This window comes from Solanum lycopersicum, chromosome 5, assembly GCF_036512215.1.
Source record: "Solanum lycopersicum chromosome 5, SLM_r2.1".
NCBI classification, from domain to species: Eukaryota; Viridiplantae; Streptophyta; class Magnoliopsida; order Solanales; family Solanaceae; genus Solanum; species Solanum lycopersicum.
In genome coordinates, this window is record NC_090804.1 from 62,765,165 (window position 1) to 62,782,550 (window position 17,386).

A 17,386-nucleotide genomic window follows, 5' to 3' on the forward strand; every position below is an offset into this window, starting at 1 on the left:
TACCATTTTGTCACGACCCAAAAATGGGCGTGATGACACTCGTCTTATCCTACCAAGACAAGTCAGCCTAAAAAATGATTTTGATAAAATGCAGAAATAAAACCAAAGTCTGATAACGATTACTAATACGGAAACAATTCAACTTAATTCAATTCCCAAGACTTGGTAGTCACGTGCACAAGCCTCTAATATAAATACTAGAATTGATATAAAGATATGAGTCTAACATGAAGTTGTCTTTCAAGTAAAAACAAAGTCATAAACTGGAGTAGGAAAGTTTGCTGAGATGACAAGCAACTACCTCACAATCCTCCACAAGATGCCTTGAAAACGAAGAGAATGGAAGGGGTGAGTACCAAACCACGTGGTACCCAACAAGCAAACCTCTAAACACAAGTTAAGAAAAAAAAATACGAGTACTCCTTACACCCTATCTGAACCTCCACACTACAAACAACTCACAGTTTACCAAACACACAACTCAATAACCAGACTCTATTAGTTTACATATTCTCAATAACAGCTCAATATTCAACAGTCACAATTTTCACAGAGAAACACTAACAAGATCAGCAAACCACGTATTCAAGTTCATCAATAGTAAAAATGTGTAATGCCATGAGATGCAATGTCAAGTATAGTGATGCATATCTTCCCTAACGATATACACCCGCTGTCTCTCAGTGTGCACACATTTTTCCATGCATCTGTCGCAGCGCACGACACAACCCTCAATAATAGTAACCATCGCGACGCGCGATACGTCCCTCGAAATATAATATCCATCGCGGCGCGCGATACGACCCTCGAAATGGTACATCCTCTTATCACATAACTCTATCACAACCATGTTTCAAATGCAGTGTGAATTACATACTAAAATAAAAATGAGGACATAGTCATTTTGATAACAACACATAATTTGCAAGAAGGAATACACCACCAACAAATAAGCAACAAGTCTCCAAATCATTCTCAACACCGCACAAGGAAATACACGAATTTCGTAGCTTAGCAAGAGTTTCGAAATCCACTTGCCTGAATCCAGTAAAAATAATTACTCTTGGACTTGAGCCTTCCCTTTCCGTTGAGCTTCCAAACAGAAGGAATCTATTCAAGTATATATTCACAATAAGGTTTCAGAACTAACAATACTCACACTTTTATGTGTTTAACCTTGACCTAAAAATTCACCCCAAATTTATAATCAAGTTCTCAAATTTTGATGTCAATTAACATTTCAATTATGATATTTCCCAAGTTCCAAGCCTAGGGTTAAATCTCAACAAGTATCATATAAAATTAATGATAGCATACAATCAAATATACCTAATATTTAATTAGGTATCTCAATATGCCAAAATGATTCATACTATACAATGAAATTTTTAACTTTAAAAAAATACGCAGTGCTAACTTATAGTATAAAGAGTTATAACAGTAAAACCCATGAGAATAATTGACACCTTTTGACATAAGATATCACACATAGTCATGATCTTCAATCATCGCCACATGACACAATGCTGTTAATTGTTTTCCCTTATTTTCCTCTCAAGGGAACATAAATATAGGCATTTACAGTAACCTTAGTTTGTTTGTTTTTTCATTCAATAAGAATTTTCCAAAGTGTTAAACTTTATCAAACTTTTCAATAACATTTTAAGAAAAACTTGCAGTTCAGCCAATTTACTAACCGCGATTTCTCATACAAACTTAAACCTTACGCTGACAACCTCACGTGAATATCCCACTAAAATCTGTACCCCAAATTTCCAAGCCCACGTACATCAACATTAATTGAAAGACAATAAATTATAAATATCAATTTAATACTCATTCCCGTCTAACTTATAATACATTCATTAATTCATGAATATACAAGTCATTATGGGACTAAAGAGTTTAATAAATTCAAATTTGAGGTTCTCACCTAAAGTTCTTAATTTGTCGTCGCCACCGTCAGTTCCTCCTTTTCATTTCCAGTTCTTTTCAAATTAATTGTTTATTAAAACTGAAAAGATTCACTAACTTATTTCTAATACATGGCCTAATGTCATAGGGTTTTAATAAATTATCACTTTAGCCCACTAACTATCAATTTAGTCAATTATCTATAATTATTCATTGATTAATTAACTCAAGTAAAATGAATTCTAAAAATGACATTTTGAGTCATTACAATATTTTTAGAAGTTTTATCATCACCAATATCTTTAGATCATGAGATACTCTCTCTTCCTCTTTTCAAGAAATTTGATATGATATTTATCACCACCAATATCTTTAGAAGTTTTATCATCATCAATATATTTAGATATTGAGATACTCTCTCTTTTCCTTTTCTTGAAAAAATCAGAAGGCCTAAAAATTTACTGGACATCTCAATATCAAAATTTGGTATCTATATATTCATCATTAGAAGAAGAAGAGAGAAATTGAACTATTGTTGATTACAATAGTCAATTTTTTTATTTTATAGGCTAAATAATTATAATCTGTTATGAAAAATGAAAAGAATTTGATCCTTTCATCTTCTATTTATTTAAAGGCACAATACATATATTTGCCCTTAAACTTGGCTTCAAATTTTAAGTATGACCTCAAACTTTCACAGTGCACAAATAGGCACTTTAACTATCCTATTTTTTTTATAAATACAACGCGATTTTTGGACCCAAAGAGCGTGAAATACAATCGCGCCCACGTGTTTTAGTGAGCCACTCAATAAATGCCAACTAATTAAATATTTTACACGTTATTGTTTTAAAAAAATTGACACGTCATTTAAGAACTAAAAAAATTAAAATTAATTTTAATTAACATAGAGGGTAACGTTTCCAGAAGTTGCATTATCCACTTTTCTACCCATTTCACCCATTTCTTCATCAGTCACTCAGCTCAAAGGTGAAAACCCGAGGTTATCAGGGGAATCAAAATCTTGGAATCAAAGGCGAAAATCATTCAAGATTGCTACTAAAGTTGATGTTCATCTTCCTCGATTTAGTTCAAGTATGCCTCGATTTTGCTCTTTTGAAAGTTTATCTTTGATTACAAAGTAGAATTTTTCTGTCACCATTAGTGTAAAATTGTTATTTTTTTAACAGATTTATGCATATGGGTCATATTATAGCTATTTTTCACCATGGAGGTCGCTTTTATAAATGTCAATATGTGTCGAAATTGAGAAACATCGTTTTCAGCATACATAAGGACCACTTCTCTTTGACCGAACTAAAATCGTATGAAAAAGATATTGGGTATGATGAAGTTGATGCTTCTTTTTTTCCTGAAGATCCTATAACCCATAATTTTGTTAAGTTAGAAAGTGACAACCAACTATATAACTTTGTTAAAGATTTGTGGAGTGGGTCATCTATTAAGTTGTTTTTGAAGCATGTGACTGATAAAGAAGGGGTTCCACTACTTTGGGACCATTTTCTATTGAAAAAAATAATCAAGAATTGGGAAATTGCTCTAGGGTTTCACACGGGGCAGGTGAAGTTGAACAACCATTAGAAGAAAGAAATGGAGATTCTCTTGACTTTGAAGAGGATGACTTAGATGATGTTCTATATCAGGATGATAGTGAAATTGATGAAGAACTGAGATCTTTTAAAGAAAAACTTAGGGAAGACAAAAAGAATGAAGCTGCAAAGAAAAAAAAATAGAACTAAAAAACCCTTAAAGGATCAAAGTGTTGAGCTTGGAGAAGTTGACATAGATAAGGAATTTGAAAATATCTTCAACAATAAGGAAGCCAAATATAATGGAAAATATGGAGGTGATGAAGTGTTTATTGATTCATCAGATGAACCAAGTGAAGCTAGTGATGAGGATCTAGATGTTTTAGCACAACCGGGTGTTGATTTACCTTCAAGAAGAAAAAGCAATAAACTGAGGTATGATTTTTCTTCTTCCATTTCTTTCTTTGAGTTGGGTATGATATTTGAGAGTGCAACTCAATTTAGAAAGGCTCTTGCTGATTATGCTGTTCAACATAAGATTCAGTTAAGGCTTAAACCTAATAAACCTCATAGAGTTAGGGTAAAATGTGAAGGGAAGTGTAAATGGGAAATCTTTGCAAGCTTGGATAAAGATTCTGAAAATTTTTTTGTAAAGAAATACTATCCTGCTCATAGATGTATTTCAAAGAATAGGAACAGGTTGTGCACAACCAAATATGTTGAAATGAAAATGAGGGATAGAATAATATCTCAGCCAGACATGAGAGTTCATAAGCTTCAAGAGACACTAAGAAAAGAATGGGGATTAAAAGTGGGAAGATCAATATGTTACAGGGCAAAAATGAATGTTATTGCCAAGTTCTTGGGTGATTGGAAACTTGAGTTTTCAAGGTTGTTAGACTATGCTGATATAATTAAGAGTACGAATCCTGGGAGTTCTTGTTGTGTAAGAATTGATAATGAAACAGTCCCTGGCTTACACTTGTTCAAATATTTTTATGTCTGTTTTGCTGCATTGAAAAATGGATGGCTAGAAGGTTGTAGGAAGATTATAGGATTGAATGGATGCTTTTTGAAGGGTGCTTGTAGAGGAGAATTATTAGTGGCTGTTGGAAAAAATGAAAACAATTAAATTTATCCAATAGCTTGGGCAGTGGTTGATCAAAAAACTAAACACTATTGGAGTTGGTTCTTAAGCTATCTCATTGAAGACATGCAACTTGGTGATGGAAATGGCATAACAATCATGTCTAACATGCAAAAGGTATTTATTCTACTTTTTTTTGTGTTACCATAAGTTTTCACTGTTAGTTATTGTCACTATCTGTCGTTAGTGTGTGAAGCAAGTGAAGTTAGCTATTGTTTTGATTTTATATTACTTCCTAATGCTGAAAGAGGAATGTGTGCAAGACATATTTGGGCAAACTGGCAAAAAAGATGGAGAGGTGAGGAAAGTGGAAAAACATTTTGGAGGTGCTCCAAAGCTAGTATTGAGGTTAAATTAAGAGATGAATTTGAATATTTGGGGAAATTGGGTCATAAAATATGTGAGGCATTGCTTGGATATAACAAAGAATATTCGTGTAGAGCTTTATTTAGTGAAAAATCAAAGTATGATGTGGTGGAAAATAATATGTGTGAAACATTTAACTCATGGATTGTTGGTCATAGACAAAAATTTGTGATTAGTATGCTTGAAGATAATAGGCATAAAATGATGGATAGGCATGGATATATGATTAATTTTGCAGATACTTGGATCAGTGACATTTCATCTATGGCAAGACTGATTTTAGAAGAAAACAAAGAGATTGGTAGGGCACTTAGGGTGAATTAGAATCATGACATTGGATTTGAAATCCAAGAAGGAGAGTGTAGACACATAATTGACATGACTAGAAAGACATGTAGCTGTAGGTTGTGGCAGTTGAGGGGCATACCTTGCCAACATGTAGTTTGTGCCTTATATCATATTGGCCAAGAACCAGAAGATCATGTGAAACATTGGTACAAAAAAGATACATTTCTAAGTGTATATAAGTACTTTTAACAACCCATTTTCAATATGGTAATGTGTCTTGACACCAATAACCCACCCGTAAATCCTCCTGAAGTGAAGCCAATGCCTGGAAGACCAGGTAGATGTAGAAGAAAAGATAAGATAAACCAAGAAAAAAGAAATGGGGGAAAACATCAAAGAATGGAGTGAAGATGTCATGTTCCAAATGCCATCAATTTGGGCAAAACAAAAGAACTTGTAAATCAGTAGTAAGTACTTTTGTCTTTCTTTTAAATTTTAATAAGTTTTATACTTCTAATTGTGTGTCTTTGCAGCCTTGTGAACAGCCCACACAACAACCTGCAAGGCCCTTTCAACAATCACCAGTAAGGCAGCCTTCACAACCACCAGTGAGGCAACCTTCACAGCCACCAGTGAGGCTAGCACTGGAAATGCCTAATACGCTCAAACTTACTTCTCTTTTGAGAAGTAAAGCGGTCGCGTCAAGTAAATAACCAAACTAATGAGGTTGGAATCATTCCCACGAGGAAAATAGTCTAGACTTAACTTCAACTTGTTATTACTATTGTTCCGCTGATGACTTCCTTAGAAAGTAAAAGCATAAAAAGGGGGGTTTGTATTTCCTAATAAGTAAAAATAACTAACGAACTTGACAGAGATACTTAACACCTTTTAATTTTGGGTTATAATCAATTAATCAAAGTAACTAGGGTTTACGTGTTCCCCACAGGTTCATAACTTGATAACACTAACTATAACAATTCTTTCCTAGTATCTTGCATGCAAAGTGATAAGTTATGTATTTCTAAATCCTTGGTCCGGCATCTAGAAAATCTCACTCCGCACCTTGGTCCGGCTGCATGTGTTGCTTTCCTAGCCCTTATCTTTACCTCATATTAAGCATCGTATTCGATATTTGACTAAGTTATTACCTCGTACCAATCAATACTAGCCTATTAGATAGTATACACTAAATCTATGTTAATAATTCTTTTCCTATTATCTACCTCCTTGGTCCGGCAAGTAGCATTAAGGCGAGTTCTAACGTTGATCATCCGTTAAAAAGACTTCTAAGCGAAAGAATTATTAATACATGCAAGACACTATTCTAGAATTGTTATTTTAGCTAGGGTTTATCTCATTATTTTCCTATGGTTCCCACAACCCTAGTTATGTAGTTTAGTTCCTCATAGCCATAAACACAATATTCAAATATATTAAATAAGAATTCATGTACTTACTTCAATGAGAAAGAGTAAAGTCCGAAAAATTGCTTGATTAATCACCAAAAATCACTTGTAAGAATCTCTCAAAAATCAAACACTAATACACAAAGTCTAATAATATGATGTCTAATCTCCCAGAGTCTAACCTTCAAAATGAGGTTTTTCGAACTATTTATAAAAAAATAAAAACCTAATTAAACAAGGATTCTAATTACTGAAAATCTGCCAAAACGCAGCTGGATCGTCGGACCACGCGACAGACCGTCGTGGTCATGACGGACCGTCGTGAACTCCGTCGTCCCATACTTGGTGTAATTCTTCTGTTGCTTTCTTCATTCCCCTCGACGGCAAGTGTGATGGACCGTCATAGGCACAACGGTCCGTCGAGGGTATCGTTTCAAAATACTTCAACTCTTGGAATCTGGGTACTGGGATCACTTCTCTGATATTCACGACGAACCTGCAGGACGGACCGTCATAGCCATGACGGACCGTCACAAGCTTCGTAATCCCACACTTGGTCAGACTTCCCCATCTTCCTTCAGCAGCTTCTCTACGCTGCCACCTACGGACCGTCACATGCACGACGGGCCGTCATAAGCTCCGTAGGTGGTCTCTTCTGCATTTTTCGCTCAAAATCTCCGCATTCAGCTTTGGACAGATTTCCTGCAAAACAAAGAGAAACTTATATCAAAATTAGCACAAAAAGGGTTTTCGGACACACTAAACTTAAGGAAAAAGTATTAATTATACCGTGAAACCACGGTATTCGTTGTTTGCCCTCAAGCGATGCACTATGACTCACTACACAATCTTTGTACAATAGTATACATGTTTTATCCTTCGCAATCATTTGGCTATCAATCCCGATTAATCCCATCAACTCTATGCATGCTATCACTATTAGGCTTGAATTTTGTGGGATTCGAACATGACAAAGACTCACCATGCACTAACACCTATCCTCTTCAATTTCTCACCGAGGTGCTAACAATTTCGGTAATGCAACTAGTGTCCTCACTTTAGAACAAAATCCTCATTTTTCACACAATGATTTCAGTTTGAGTATAAGGATTTCATTTCAACACTCGCTCTCAGAACAAAGTCACACTCATTCATACCTATTGCCATAAGCTTGCCCTTATTTTCACTGCCTTAAGTTCGCTATACAACCCTTAGGATCACGATAGGACTTTTTTAGTTTGTAACGTAGGCTCAGAGTCAGGTAGGGTATATTTAGGTATACTTTAGTGACTTTTTGCCCTCCTTGACATATCGACTAAACCTTCCACTTTCTATCGCTTTATCTCGCGCAGTTTCTCCTATTCTTTCACCTTGCTGTTTCCCTTCTTTCTTCATTTGTGTAAGTAACTCTTTTCTTTTTTTTGTAATTCTTGAATATATCTCTTTTTCTTTCCTTTTCTTTCGACGAGTTCTTGAGTCACTTTACTTTTGTTCTTTCTCTCTCTTTGTTCTTTCAACCCCACTTTCCAGAGCATTCCTCAAAACAGCCACCCTCAACTCATGGCTTTGCCATGAGTCAAGGTACACAGTACCCAAAGTCGGGTCAGGGACATAACGAAGGTTGTTTATGCATTATCCACCCTCAACTTATGCTTTTGGCATAAGCTGAGGTGCACATGTCCAAGGAGGGACCAGGGCCAACATATTGTTCCCAGAAAAGATCAGTTGGGGTGAAAAAGAAAGGTTTAATTTTAAGCTCAAATTATTTGGATGAAAGAAGGATAACTTTCATTTGGTTTCTTTTATTTAGGCTAGAAATGGGCTATATTGAATAAGGGCCTATGATCCTTTCCTAATTGTCTGTTACAGCTTAATTTTAGCAGGACTAACCAGGCAAGTTCTAGCTCAGTATCAGTAGTGGACTATTCAACTTTCCTCACACTCACTTGACATCTTATCACTATACCAGATTATCAGACACCTAGTTTGACTTGAAGATTTAGGGTAATGCAATGGTGTAACTCTATTTCATGTTTAGAGCCACACAATTATCAGTTACTACGCCTAGTCATGCAACATTTTCCAGTTTTATCGGGATATCATTTTAGCCATCATGCTACAGAGTTAAACTATGTACAAAAGATATAACGTGCCGGTTCAACAGAAAAAGTAATCAGTCTTTTGGGGAAAAAGAACACAGGCAAGAAAACCCCAAAAGAGGATAGTGAGTTGGGCTACTCAGACTTCACCCTAACACTCACTTTCCATTTACCCCACCCCCAACAAAAAAAGCATGCAATTGTCCCCAATGCATAAAAAAATCTAAAGATTAGAAGCAAACTTGTGGCGCATAGCGCCGTCGATCAACAAGCTGGTGGGTCTGGTTTCCCAGAACCCACATCCTCTGCAATCTGGACACCCTCAGTGGTGTCCTCAGCAATCTGGACACCCTCAGTGATGTCCTCAGCAACAACCGCACCATCAGTAGTGCCTCCTACTGTCTCTACAGTGGGGGAGCTAGACGCCCCAGCCGCTATCTGCGATACTCTGATTTGGTGTGCCTCCGCCTCAGCAAGTGAGGCTCTCCTCGCGGCCTCTATCTCTCGGCGCTCCTTCTTCCTTGCTCGCGCCTCATCCTCTGATCGACCCCTACGCCTCTTGGCACTCTCTCGAGGGGAAGGTGGGGGAAGTTCTGAAGTAGCAAATAGGGCCGCCAATACAGTGTCTTCAACAGGCTCGACAGGCTCCGACACTCTCGCCTCTAGGATCGTGTCGATGTCTGCACGAAGACTGTCGACTGCAGCCTGGAGAGTCGACACATCTACCGGAGGGGCTGGACGGGCTAACACTCTCAACTCAAATGCATCGAGGCGCTGGTGAACCTCAGCAATCTTCTGCTGCATCTTCCTCTCCATACGCGCTTCAGACTCACTAATAGACTTCTGCATCCACGGCTTGATATGATGCAGAAGGGTGGCCATTTGTGCCTCCAGTTTTTGGACTTTAGCAAGCGAGGCCGGTAACGGTAGAGGGGCTGTGCGAGAGGAGCTCGGGGCTGGGCTACTACCCGGGATAGACTCGACCGGGGTAGTGTCAGTGGACGCTTGTGTAGCGGTGCGGGCCTGGGCCACCGTCTCCGCAAGATCATCAGCAAGTGGTGGCAGCTCTGGACGGGGCCCTCGATGTGGGGCCAACTCATTGGCTTGTCTCTGATGAGGCTGACGTCAACGGTGCCCTGCGGGGTCTTCAACTGATCTATGTGCCATATGGGAACACCTGCGGTCCTGCAAAGAGCAAAAATCATACACGGGAAGGGGTAGGTAGTAATGACCTTGAATGCCCTCTCGTGCATGACTGCCTGGAGAAGCCATGCGAAGTCGACCTCGAATCCGGCTATCATCGTCGCTATCAACATTGCTCGATCCCAAGTGACGATGTTATCAGCAGCTGTGGGGGAAAGGCAGTGACGGACGAGCAGCCACAAGAACTTCGCGACGAACGTGAGGTTGGCCTTCTTGATGGCCCCCTTCGGCTCAGTGACCCAATCTGCACCCTCTCCGTCGACTGATAGGTGCAGGGCCATCCACCTCTTGGTGGTCTCTCTCAGTGCCTGCTCGCGCAAGAACTGGCCATCCTTCACTATCTGCCAGCGGTAGTCAAACTCGGCAGTGTGGGGGGTCCGCGTAGCATCTGCACTCTCGCCGTATAGGAACCGGCGGATAGCTGGCAGGGAAATGTCGACCTGCACGCCCCGGACTCGAACCTACTCCAGTGGGGCCTGTTTAGCGGGAGCAGCCCGCCTATCGATCTGTGATCGGAGAGTCGCTACGTAGGATGCGTAGAACTCTTGGACTACTTCCTCGCTGTATCGTCCCAACGGACGAGTTGTCCATTCTAACCAATCTCCGGCATCGATGGGAGACTCCCTGTAAGTACCCGCCGCTCCAAGGTGAGTGTTCGAGTCATTACTCCTTTATCAGTCAGGAATTTGGCGTCGGAGTAAACTTGAAACTGGCCTTCGACGCACCACCGGTTTGGCTGGTCAGAGGCTGGGGTGGGGACCTGGGCTGGTGCGCCGGATGTAGAGTTGGAACTGTCAACCTCATCAGACGAGGCCGACGCTGCAGCAGTGGCGGGTGCGGGAACCTCAGCAGAGCCTGAACTTTCCTCGGACCAAGATACTCCTAAGGAGCCAGACGCTCCTTCCTCATTTGTGGCTGACCCAGAGGGTGTGCCGGTCAGTATGCGCTCCTCATCAGACTGGGAGGCAGTGACTACGCCGGACGCCACCATCTTGGGTGTGGCTCTGGGGGCACGTGCAGCACGGGAAGGTGCGGAGGTACCTGGGGGCACATATTCAGGGTCCCGCTCATCATCAGACCCGATGATCAAGCGTGCAGACGGGGCAAAAGACTTGGATCGCCCGCATGCGTAGGCTCAGTCTTACTTGGGTGCCATAGTAGATAGTACCTGCAAAGGATCACTATTAGTACGAGTAATGTCAAACAAGACAGGCAAGCCCATACAACATAAAACATTTAAAATAGTATGTTAGTGATAGTGAAACTGTATCACAACGACGAGCTAGATGACGGCTCGTCGTGGATATGACGGACCGTCATGATGTCCGTCGTGTTTTACTTGGTCTATGTATATAGAAAGAACCCTGAAGGAGGGGTCTCTGACCATCATGACGGTCAAGCAGGACGGACCGTCGTTGGTACGACGGTCCGTCGTAAGAGCCCGTCGTAGGACACTTAGAAAATGTTGGGAGACCCTTATCAGAGGGGTCTCTGACCATCATGACGATCGTGCAGGACGGATCGTCGTAGGTACGACGGTCCGTCATAAGAGTCTGTCGTAGGATACTTAGAAAATGTTGGGAGACCTTTATCAGAGAAGTCTCTGACCATCATGACGGTCGTGCAGGACGGACCGTCGTGGGTATGACGGTCCGTCATAAGAGTCCGTCGTAGGACACTTAGAAAAATTTTGAGAGACCCTTAGAAACAGGGTCTCTGACAACCAGAATGGTTGTGCAGGACGGACCGTCGTGAAGACAACGGTCTGTCACGGGCGTCGTTGGGTAGGGGTGCTAGGGCTTGTGCAACGGACCCTACGATGGTCTGTCGTGTGTGCGACGGGCCGTCATCGGGGTCTTGTTCTGAGTAGCAGTGTTAGAACTGGGGGTACCCTACGCATCCCCGATGAACCCACATGGTCTTGTAGTATTGTGGACCTATATGTGTCTATCCCAACGACCTAGGAAACTACCAAAGCAAAATCACCTATGCCTAGGGTTATCAACATGGCACATACGAACATTTTGAGCCTAGGTTTAGACATAATCATATAGAGGAAACAGTATACGACTAAGAACTAAGCTAATACTAACTACAAAACCAAAATGCAAGATAAATAATTGTAAATGTAGAGACACATACCTTGGAAATGGAGAAGAAAACAAACGGAGAATGATTCAGTTAGCAAGGTAGACACCTACAGCAGCAGCACCGACTAGTGGATGATAAGTATAAGGCTTAGGAGGATTTTGGGAGCAATGATCAGTGAGGGGAAGTGTGGAAGTTGAAAAGAGAGGGGAGATGAGGGGAATAAGAAAGTAATGGGGTGAAATATGGAGGGGTGGGGAGTATAAACGGTCAGATTTTGAAAAGGGTCCAGCGGGGTCGGGTCGGGTAGATTTCATTAATCACGCGACGGTTCCCCGACGACGGTCCGTCGCACTTGCGACGTCCCGTCGTAGGTTCCGTCGTGTGTGCCCTAATTTAAAAAATGATAGAAATACGTACCTGGTGTGATGGATGCATACGACGGTCCGTTGCATTCACAACGGTCCATCGTTGTATCCGTCAGTGGCTACTGCGGAGTAGTTTTCTGCAGAATTTCCTGGTGATGTGCCTGCAAATTTAAAACCCATTAATAGAAAAAATGCTACCATTATTAAAAAGATGATAAGTATTGGGTTTCCTCCCAACAAGCGCCTGATTTAATGTCGCGGCACGACTGGGGCCACTTGATTACTCAGACTTCATCAAGATGGTATGCCTCGATCACTTCATTCGCCGATTCAGCATGCCCGAGATAGATTTTTATGCGTTGTCCATTCACCTTGAACCGCACACCCTCCTTAGTTTCCAACTCAACTGCTTCATGAGGGAATAGTTGGGTAACCGTGTAAGGACCAGTCCATTTGGACTTGAGTTTGCCTGGAAATAAGCGCAATCTGAAATTGAATAGAAGCACTAAATCCCCGACCATAAACTCTCGTTTTTCAATTTTGTTGTCATGATACTTCTTCATCTTTTCTTTATATAGGGCTGAGCTTTCATAGGATTTCAAGCGAAATTCATCAAGTTCATTCAAACCATTTAACCGTTGCTCTGAAGCTTCGCTCCAATCCATTTTTAACTTCTTCTTAGCCCACATGGCTTTATGCTCTAATTAACCGGAAGATGACAAGCTTTCCCATATACAAGTTGGTATGGAGACATACCTATGAGAGTCTTATAAGCTGTCCGGTAGGCCCAAAGAGCATCATCAAGCCTCCTTGACCAATCTGTTCTACTGGCATTTACTGTTTTGGACAATATCTGTTTGATCTCCCGATTCGATATTTCAACTTGCCTACTAGTTTGAGGGTGGTAAGGAGTGGCCACATTATGGCAAACACCGTATTTCTCCAATAACCCCTTGAACAATCTGTTGCAGAAGTGGGATCCCCCATCCCTAATAATGGCCCTTGGAGTGCCAAAACGGGAGAATATATTCTTTTTCAAGAATGCAGTGACACTCTTCCCTTCATTGTTTGCGAGGGCTATGGCTTCGACCCATTTAGATACATAATCAACTGCTACAAGAATGTACTTCATCCCATGAGAACTCATGAAAGGGCCCATAAAGTCAATACCCCACACATCAAATAACTCAATCACAAGAATGGGGTTTAGAGGGAGCTCTTGCTTTCTTGAAATACCACCATCTCGTTGACATTTTTCACATGCTTAAGCAAACCCATGAGAATCTTGATGAAGAGTTGGCCAATAGTAACCACATTGAAATATCTTGTGAGCGGTTCGGATACCACTGTGATGTCCGCCAACAGGTGAAGAATGGCATGCCTTCAACACACTCAACATTTCACATTCTGGCACACAACGCCGAATAAGCCCGTCGGCACAACTCCTATACAAGTATGGTTCATCCCAAAAGAACTTCTTCACATCGTACATGAACTTTTTCCTTTGATGAAAGGACAAGTCTGATGGAACAATATCACTAGCCAGATAGTTCGCAAAATCTGTGAACCATGGAATCAAGTCTTGTGAAGCAGCCAATACATGTTCATCGGGGAAAGTATCATCAATGTCAGTCTTATCCCCTAACTCTCTCATAGCTTCATCCTCTAGACGAGACAAATGATCAACAACTTGATTTTCAGTCCCTTTTTTATCCAGCACTTCAAAGTCAAATTCTTGCAGCAGTAATACCCAACGAATCAGCCTTGGTTTCGCATCCTTTTTTGCCATCAAATATCTCAATGCTGAATGGTCAGTATGCACTATAACTCTAGTACCTAGCAAATAGGAGCGAAATTTCTCAAAAGCAAAGACTACTGCGAGGAGTTCTTGTTCAGTCACTGTGTAGTTCTTCTGGGCTTCATTTAGGGCTTTACTAGCATAGTAAATTGGGTGAAGGATTTTGTTTCTTCTCTATCCCAATACTACACCAAGAGCCACCCCACTAGCATCACACATTACCTCAAATGGACTGTTCCAATCCGGAGAAATAATGATAGGCGCAGACACTAACTTCTCTTTTAGCTCATCGAATGCTTTAAGACAGGATTCATCAAAACAAAATTTACATTCTTTCTCCAGCAATTTGCACAATGGGTGTGCAATTTTTGAAAAGTCTTTGATGAATCTCTGATAAAAACCTGCATGCCCAAGAAAGCTTCTCACACCTTTCACAGAGATCGGCGGGGGAAGTCTCTCTATTACCTCAACTTTAGCTCGATCAACCTCTATGCCCTTTTCTGAAATGCGATGACCCAACACAATACCTTCTTTCACCATGAAATGACACTTTTCCCAGTTTAGTACCAAATTGCAGTCTTCACATCTCTTAAGAACCTCAGATAAATTGGTCAAGTACCGCTCGAATGAATCACCAACCACAGAAAAATCATCCATAAAAACCTCTATAGTATCCTCCACCATGTCAGAAAATATTGACATCATACATCTCTGAAAGGTTGCGGGTGCATTGCACAACCCAAACAACATTCTTCTGAACGCAAAAGTCCCATATGGACAAGTGAAAGTGGTTTTCTCTTGATCTTCTGGTGCAATAGAAATCTGATTATACCCCGAGTACCCATCAAGAAAACAATACCACCCTTTTCCGGCAAGTCTATCCAACATCTGATCCATGAAGGGCATAGGAAAATGGTCTTTTTCAGTCCATGAGTTTAGTTTACGGTAATCCATACACACCCTCCATCCAGTAACCGGTCTCATTGGAACAAGTTCATTCTTTTCGTTGGGGACCACAGTCATTCCCCCTTTCTTAGGTACACACTGAACCGGGCATACCCAACTACTATCGGCGATTGGATAGATTACTCCAGCATCCAACCACTTGATAATTTCCTTCTTCACAACCTCTTGCATAGGAGGATTCAAGCGTCTCTGGTGCTCAATACTCGGCTTATGATCAGGCATGAGTTGGATTTTATGAGAGCAAATACCAGGAGGGATCCCAATAATGTCCGCAATGGTCCACCCAATAGCTCTTTTGGACCTTTTTAGTACCTTCACCAAACTCTGAACCTGTTGTTCATCCAGGTCTGATGCAATGATTATCCGCAAAGTGTCACCATTTCCTAAGAATTCATACCTAAGATGAGGTGGAAGAGCTTTTAATTCAACTTTTGGAGCTTCCTCTATAGATGGTTTAGCGGGTGGGGACTCGCGATTCTTCATATCAACCTCAAATTTCTTCGGTTTAAACCGAACATCACCTCGGTCAAGAGCCGCGACTAATGACTCATACTCTTCAATGCAATCGCTATCAAAGTTTATTATCACTGCCGCTAATGCTTCGACACCTAGACGTTCTTCTATTTGTGTCTCAAATGTCTCACCCATGTTGTAGGATATAGCAGATGCCGATTGGAGCTCACCACTCTGCCTCATGGACCTACAAATATTAAAGGTCACTTCCTCACTGTTCAACCGAAATTTCATCTGCCCCATTTCCATGTCTACTAAGGCTCTTCCCGTAGCTAGGAATGGCCTTCCAAGGATAATAGGCACTTCAAAATCAACCTCACAATCAAGAATAACAAAATCGGCCAGAAAGATGAATGACTCCACTTTTACTAGCACATCATGAAGTATCCCTATGGGCCGTTTTACTGTTCGATCAGCCATCAGTAGCCGCATCGCTGATATACCGTGGTTTCACGGTATAATTAATACTTTTTCCTTAAGTTTAGTGTGTCCGAAAGCCCTTTTTGTGCTAATTTTGATATAAGTTTTTCTTTGTTTTGCAGGAAATCTGTCTAAAGCTGAATGCGGAGATTTTGAGCAAAAAATGCAGGAGAGACCACCTACGGAGCTTATGACGGTCCGTCGTGCTTGTGACGGTCCGTAGGTGGCAGCGTAGAGAAGCTGCTGAAGGAAGATGGGGAAGTCTGACCAAGTGTGGGATTACGAAGCTTGTGACGGTTCGTCATGGATATGACGGTCCGTCCTGCAGGTTCGTCGCGAAGATCAGAGAAGTGATCCCAGTACCCAGATTCCAAGAGTTGAAGTATTTGGTAACGAAGACCCTCAATGGACCGTCGTGCCTGTGACGGTCCGTCACAATTACCGTCGAGGGGAATGAAGAAAGCAGTAGAAGAATTGCACTAAGTATGGGGCGACGGAGCCCACGACGGTCCGTCATGACGACGACGTTTCGTCGCGTGGTCCGTCGACCCAGCCGCGTTTTGACAGATTTCCAGTAATTAGAATCCTTGTTTAATTAGGTTTTTATTTTTTTTATAAATAGTTAGAAAAACCTCATTTTTGAGGTTAGACTCTGGGAGATTTAACATCATATTATTAGACTTTATTTTTTTGAGTTTTTGATTATTGGAGATTCTTACAAGTAACTCTTGTTGATTAATCAAGCAAATTTTCAGACTTTATTCTTTCTCATTAAAGTAAGTACATGAATTCTTGTTTAATATATTTGAATATTGTGTTTATGGCTATGAGGAACTAAACTCTATAACTAGGGTTGTGGGAACCATAGGCAAATAATGAGATAAACCCTAGCTAAAATAACAAGTCTAGAATAGTGTCTTGCATGTATTAATAATTCTTTCGCTTAGAAGTCTTTTTAATGGATGATCAACGTTAGAACTCGCCTTAATGCTACTTGCCGGACCAAGGAGGTAGATAATAGGAAAATAATTATTAACATAGATTTAGTGTATACTATCTAATAGGCTAGTATTGATTGGTACGAGGTAATAACTGAGTCAAATATCGAATATGATGCTTAATATGAGGTAAGGATAAGGGTTAGGAAAGCAACACACATAGCCGGACCAAGGTGCGGAGTGAGATTTTCTAGATGCCGGACCAAGGATTTAGAAATACATAACTTATCACTTTGCATGCAAGATACTAGGAAAG

General features: G+C 40.7%; 1 protein-coding gene across 1 annotated transcript; it reads left to right on the forward strand.

The window, feature by feature from the left end:
- Positions 1 to 3,645: 3,645 nt before the first annotated feature.
- Positions 3,646 to 4,599, forward strand: LOC138348966 (uncharacterized). The gene has a single exon (XM_069298583.1). It carries the CDS (start codon positions 3,646 to 3,648, stop codon positions 4,597 to 4,599), a length of 954 nt encoding a protein of 317 aa, XP_069154684.1.
- The last annotated feature ends 12,787 nt before the right edge of the window (positions 4,600 to 17,386 follow it).

Bases quoted from the DNA above. Each gene is read 5' to 3' on its own strand.
- LOC138348966 (XM_069298583.1), top strand. From the start codon at position 3,646: ATGAAGCTGCAAAGAAAAAAAAATAGAACTAAAAAACCCTTAAAGGAT.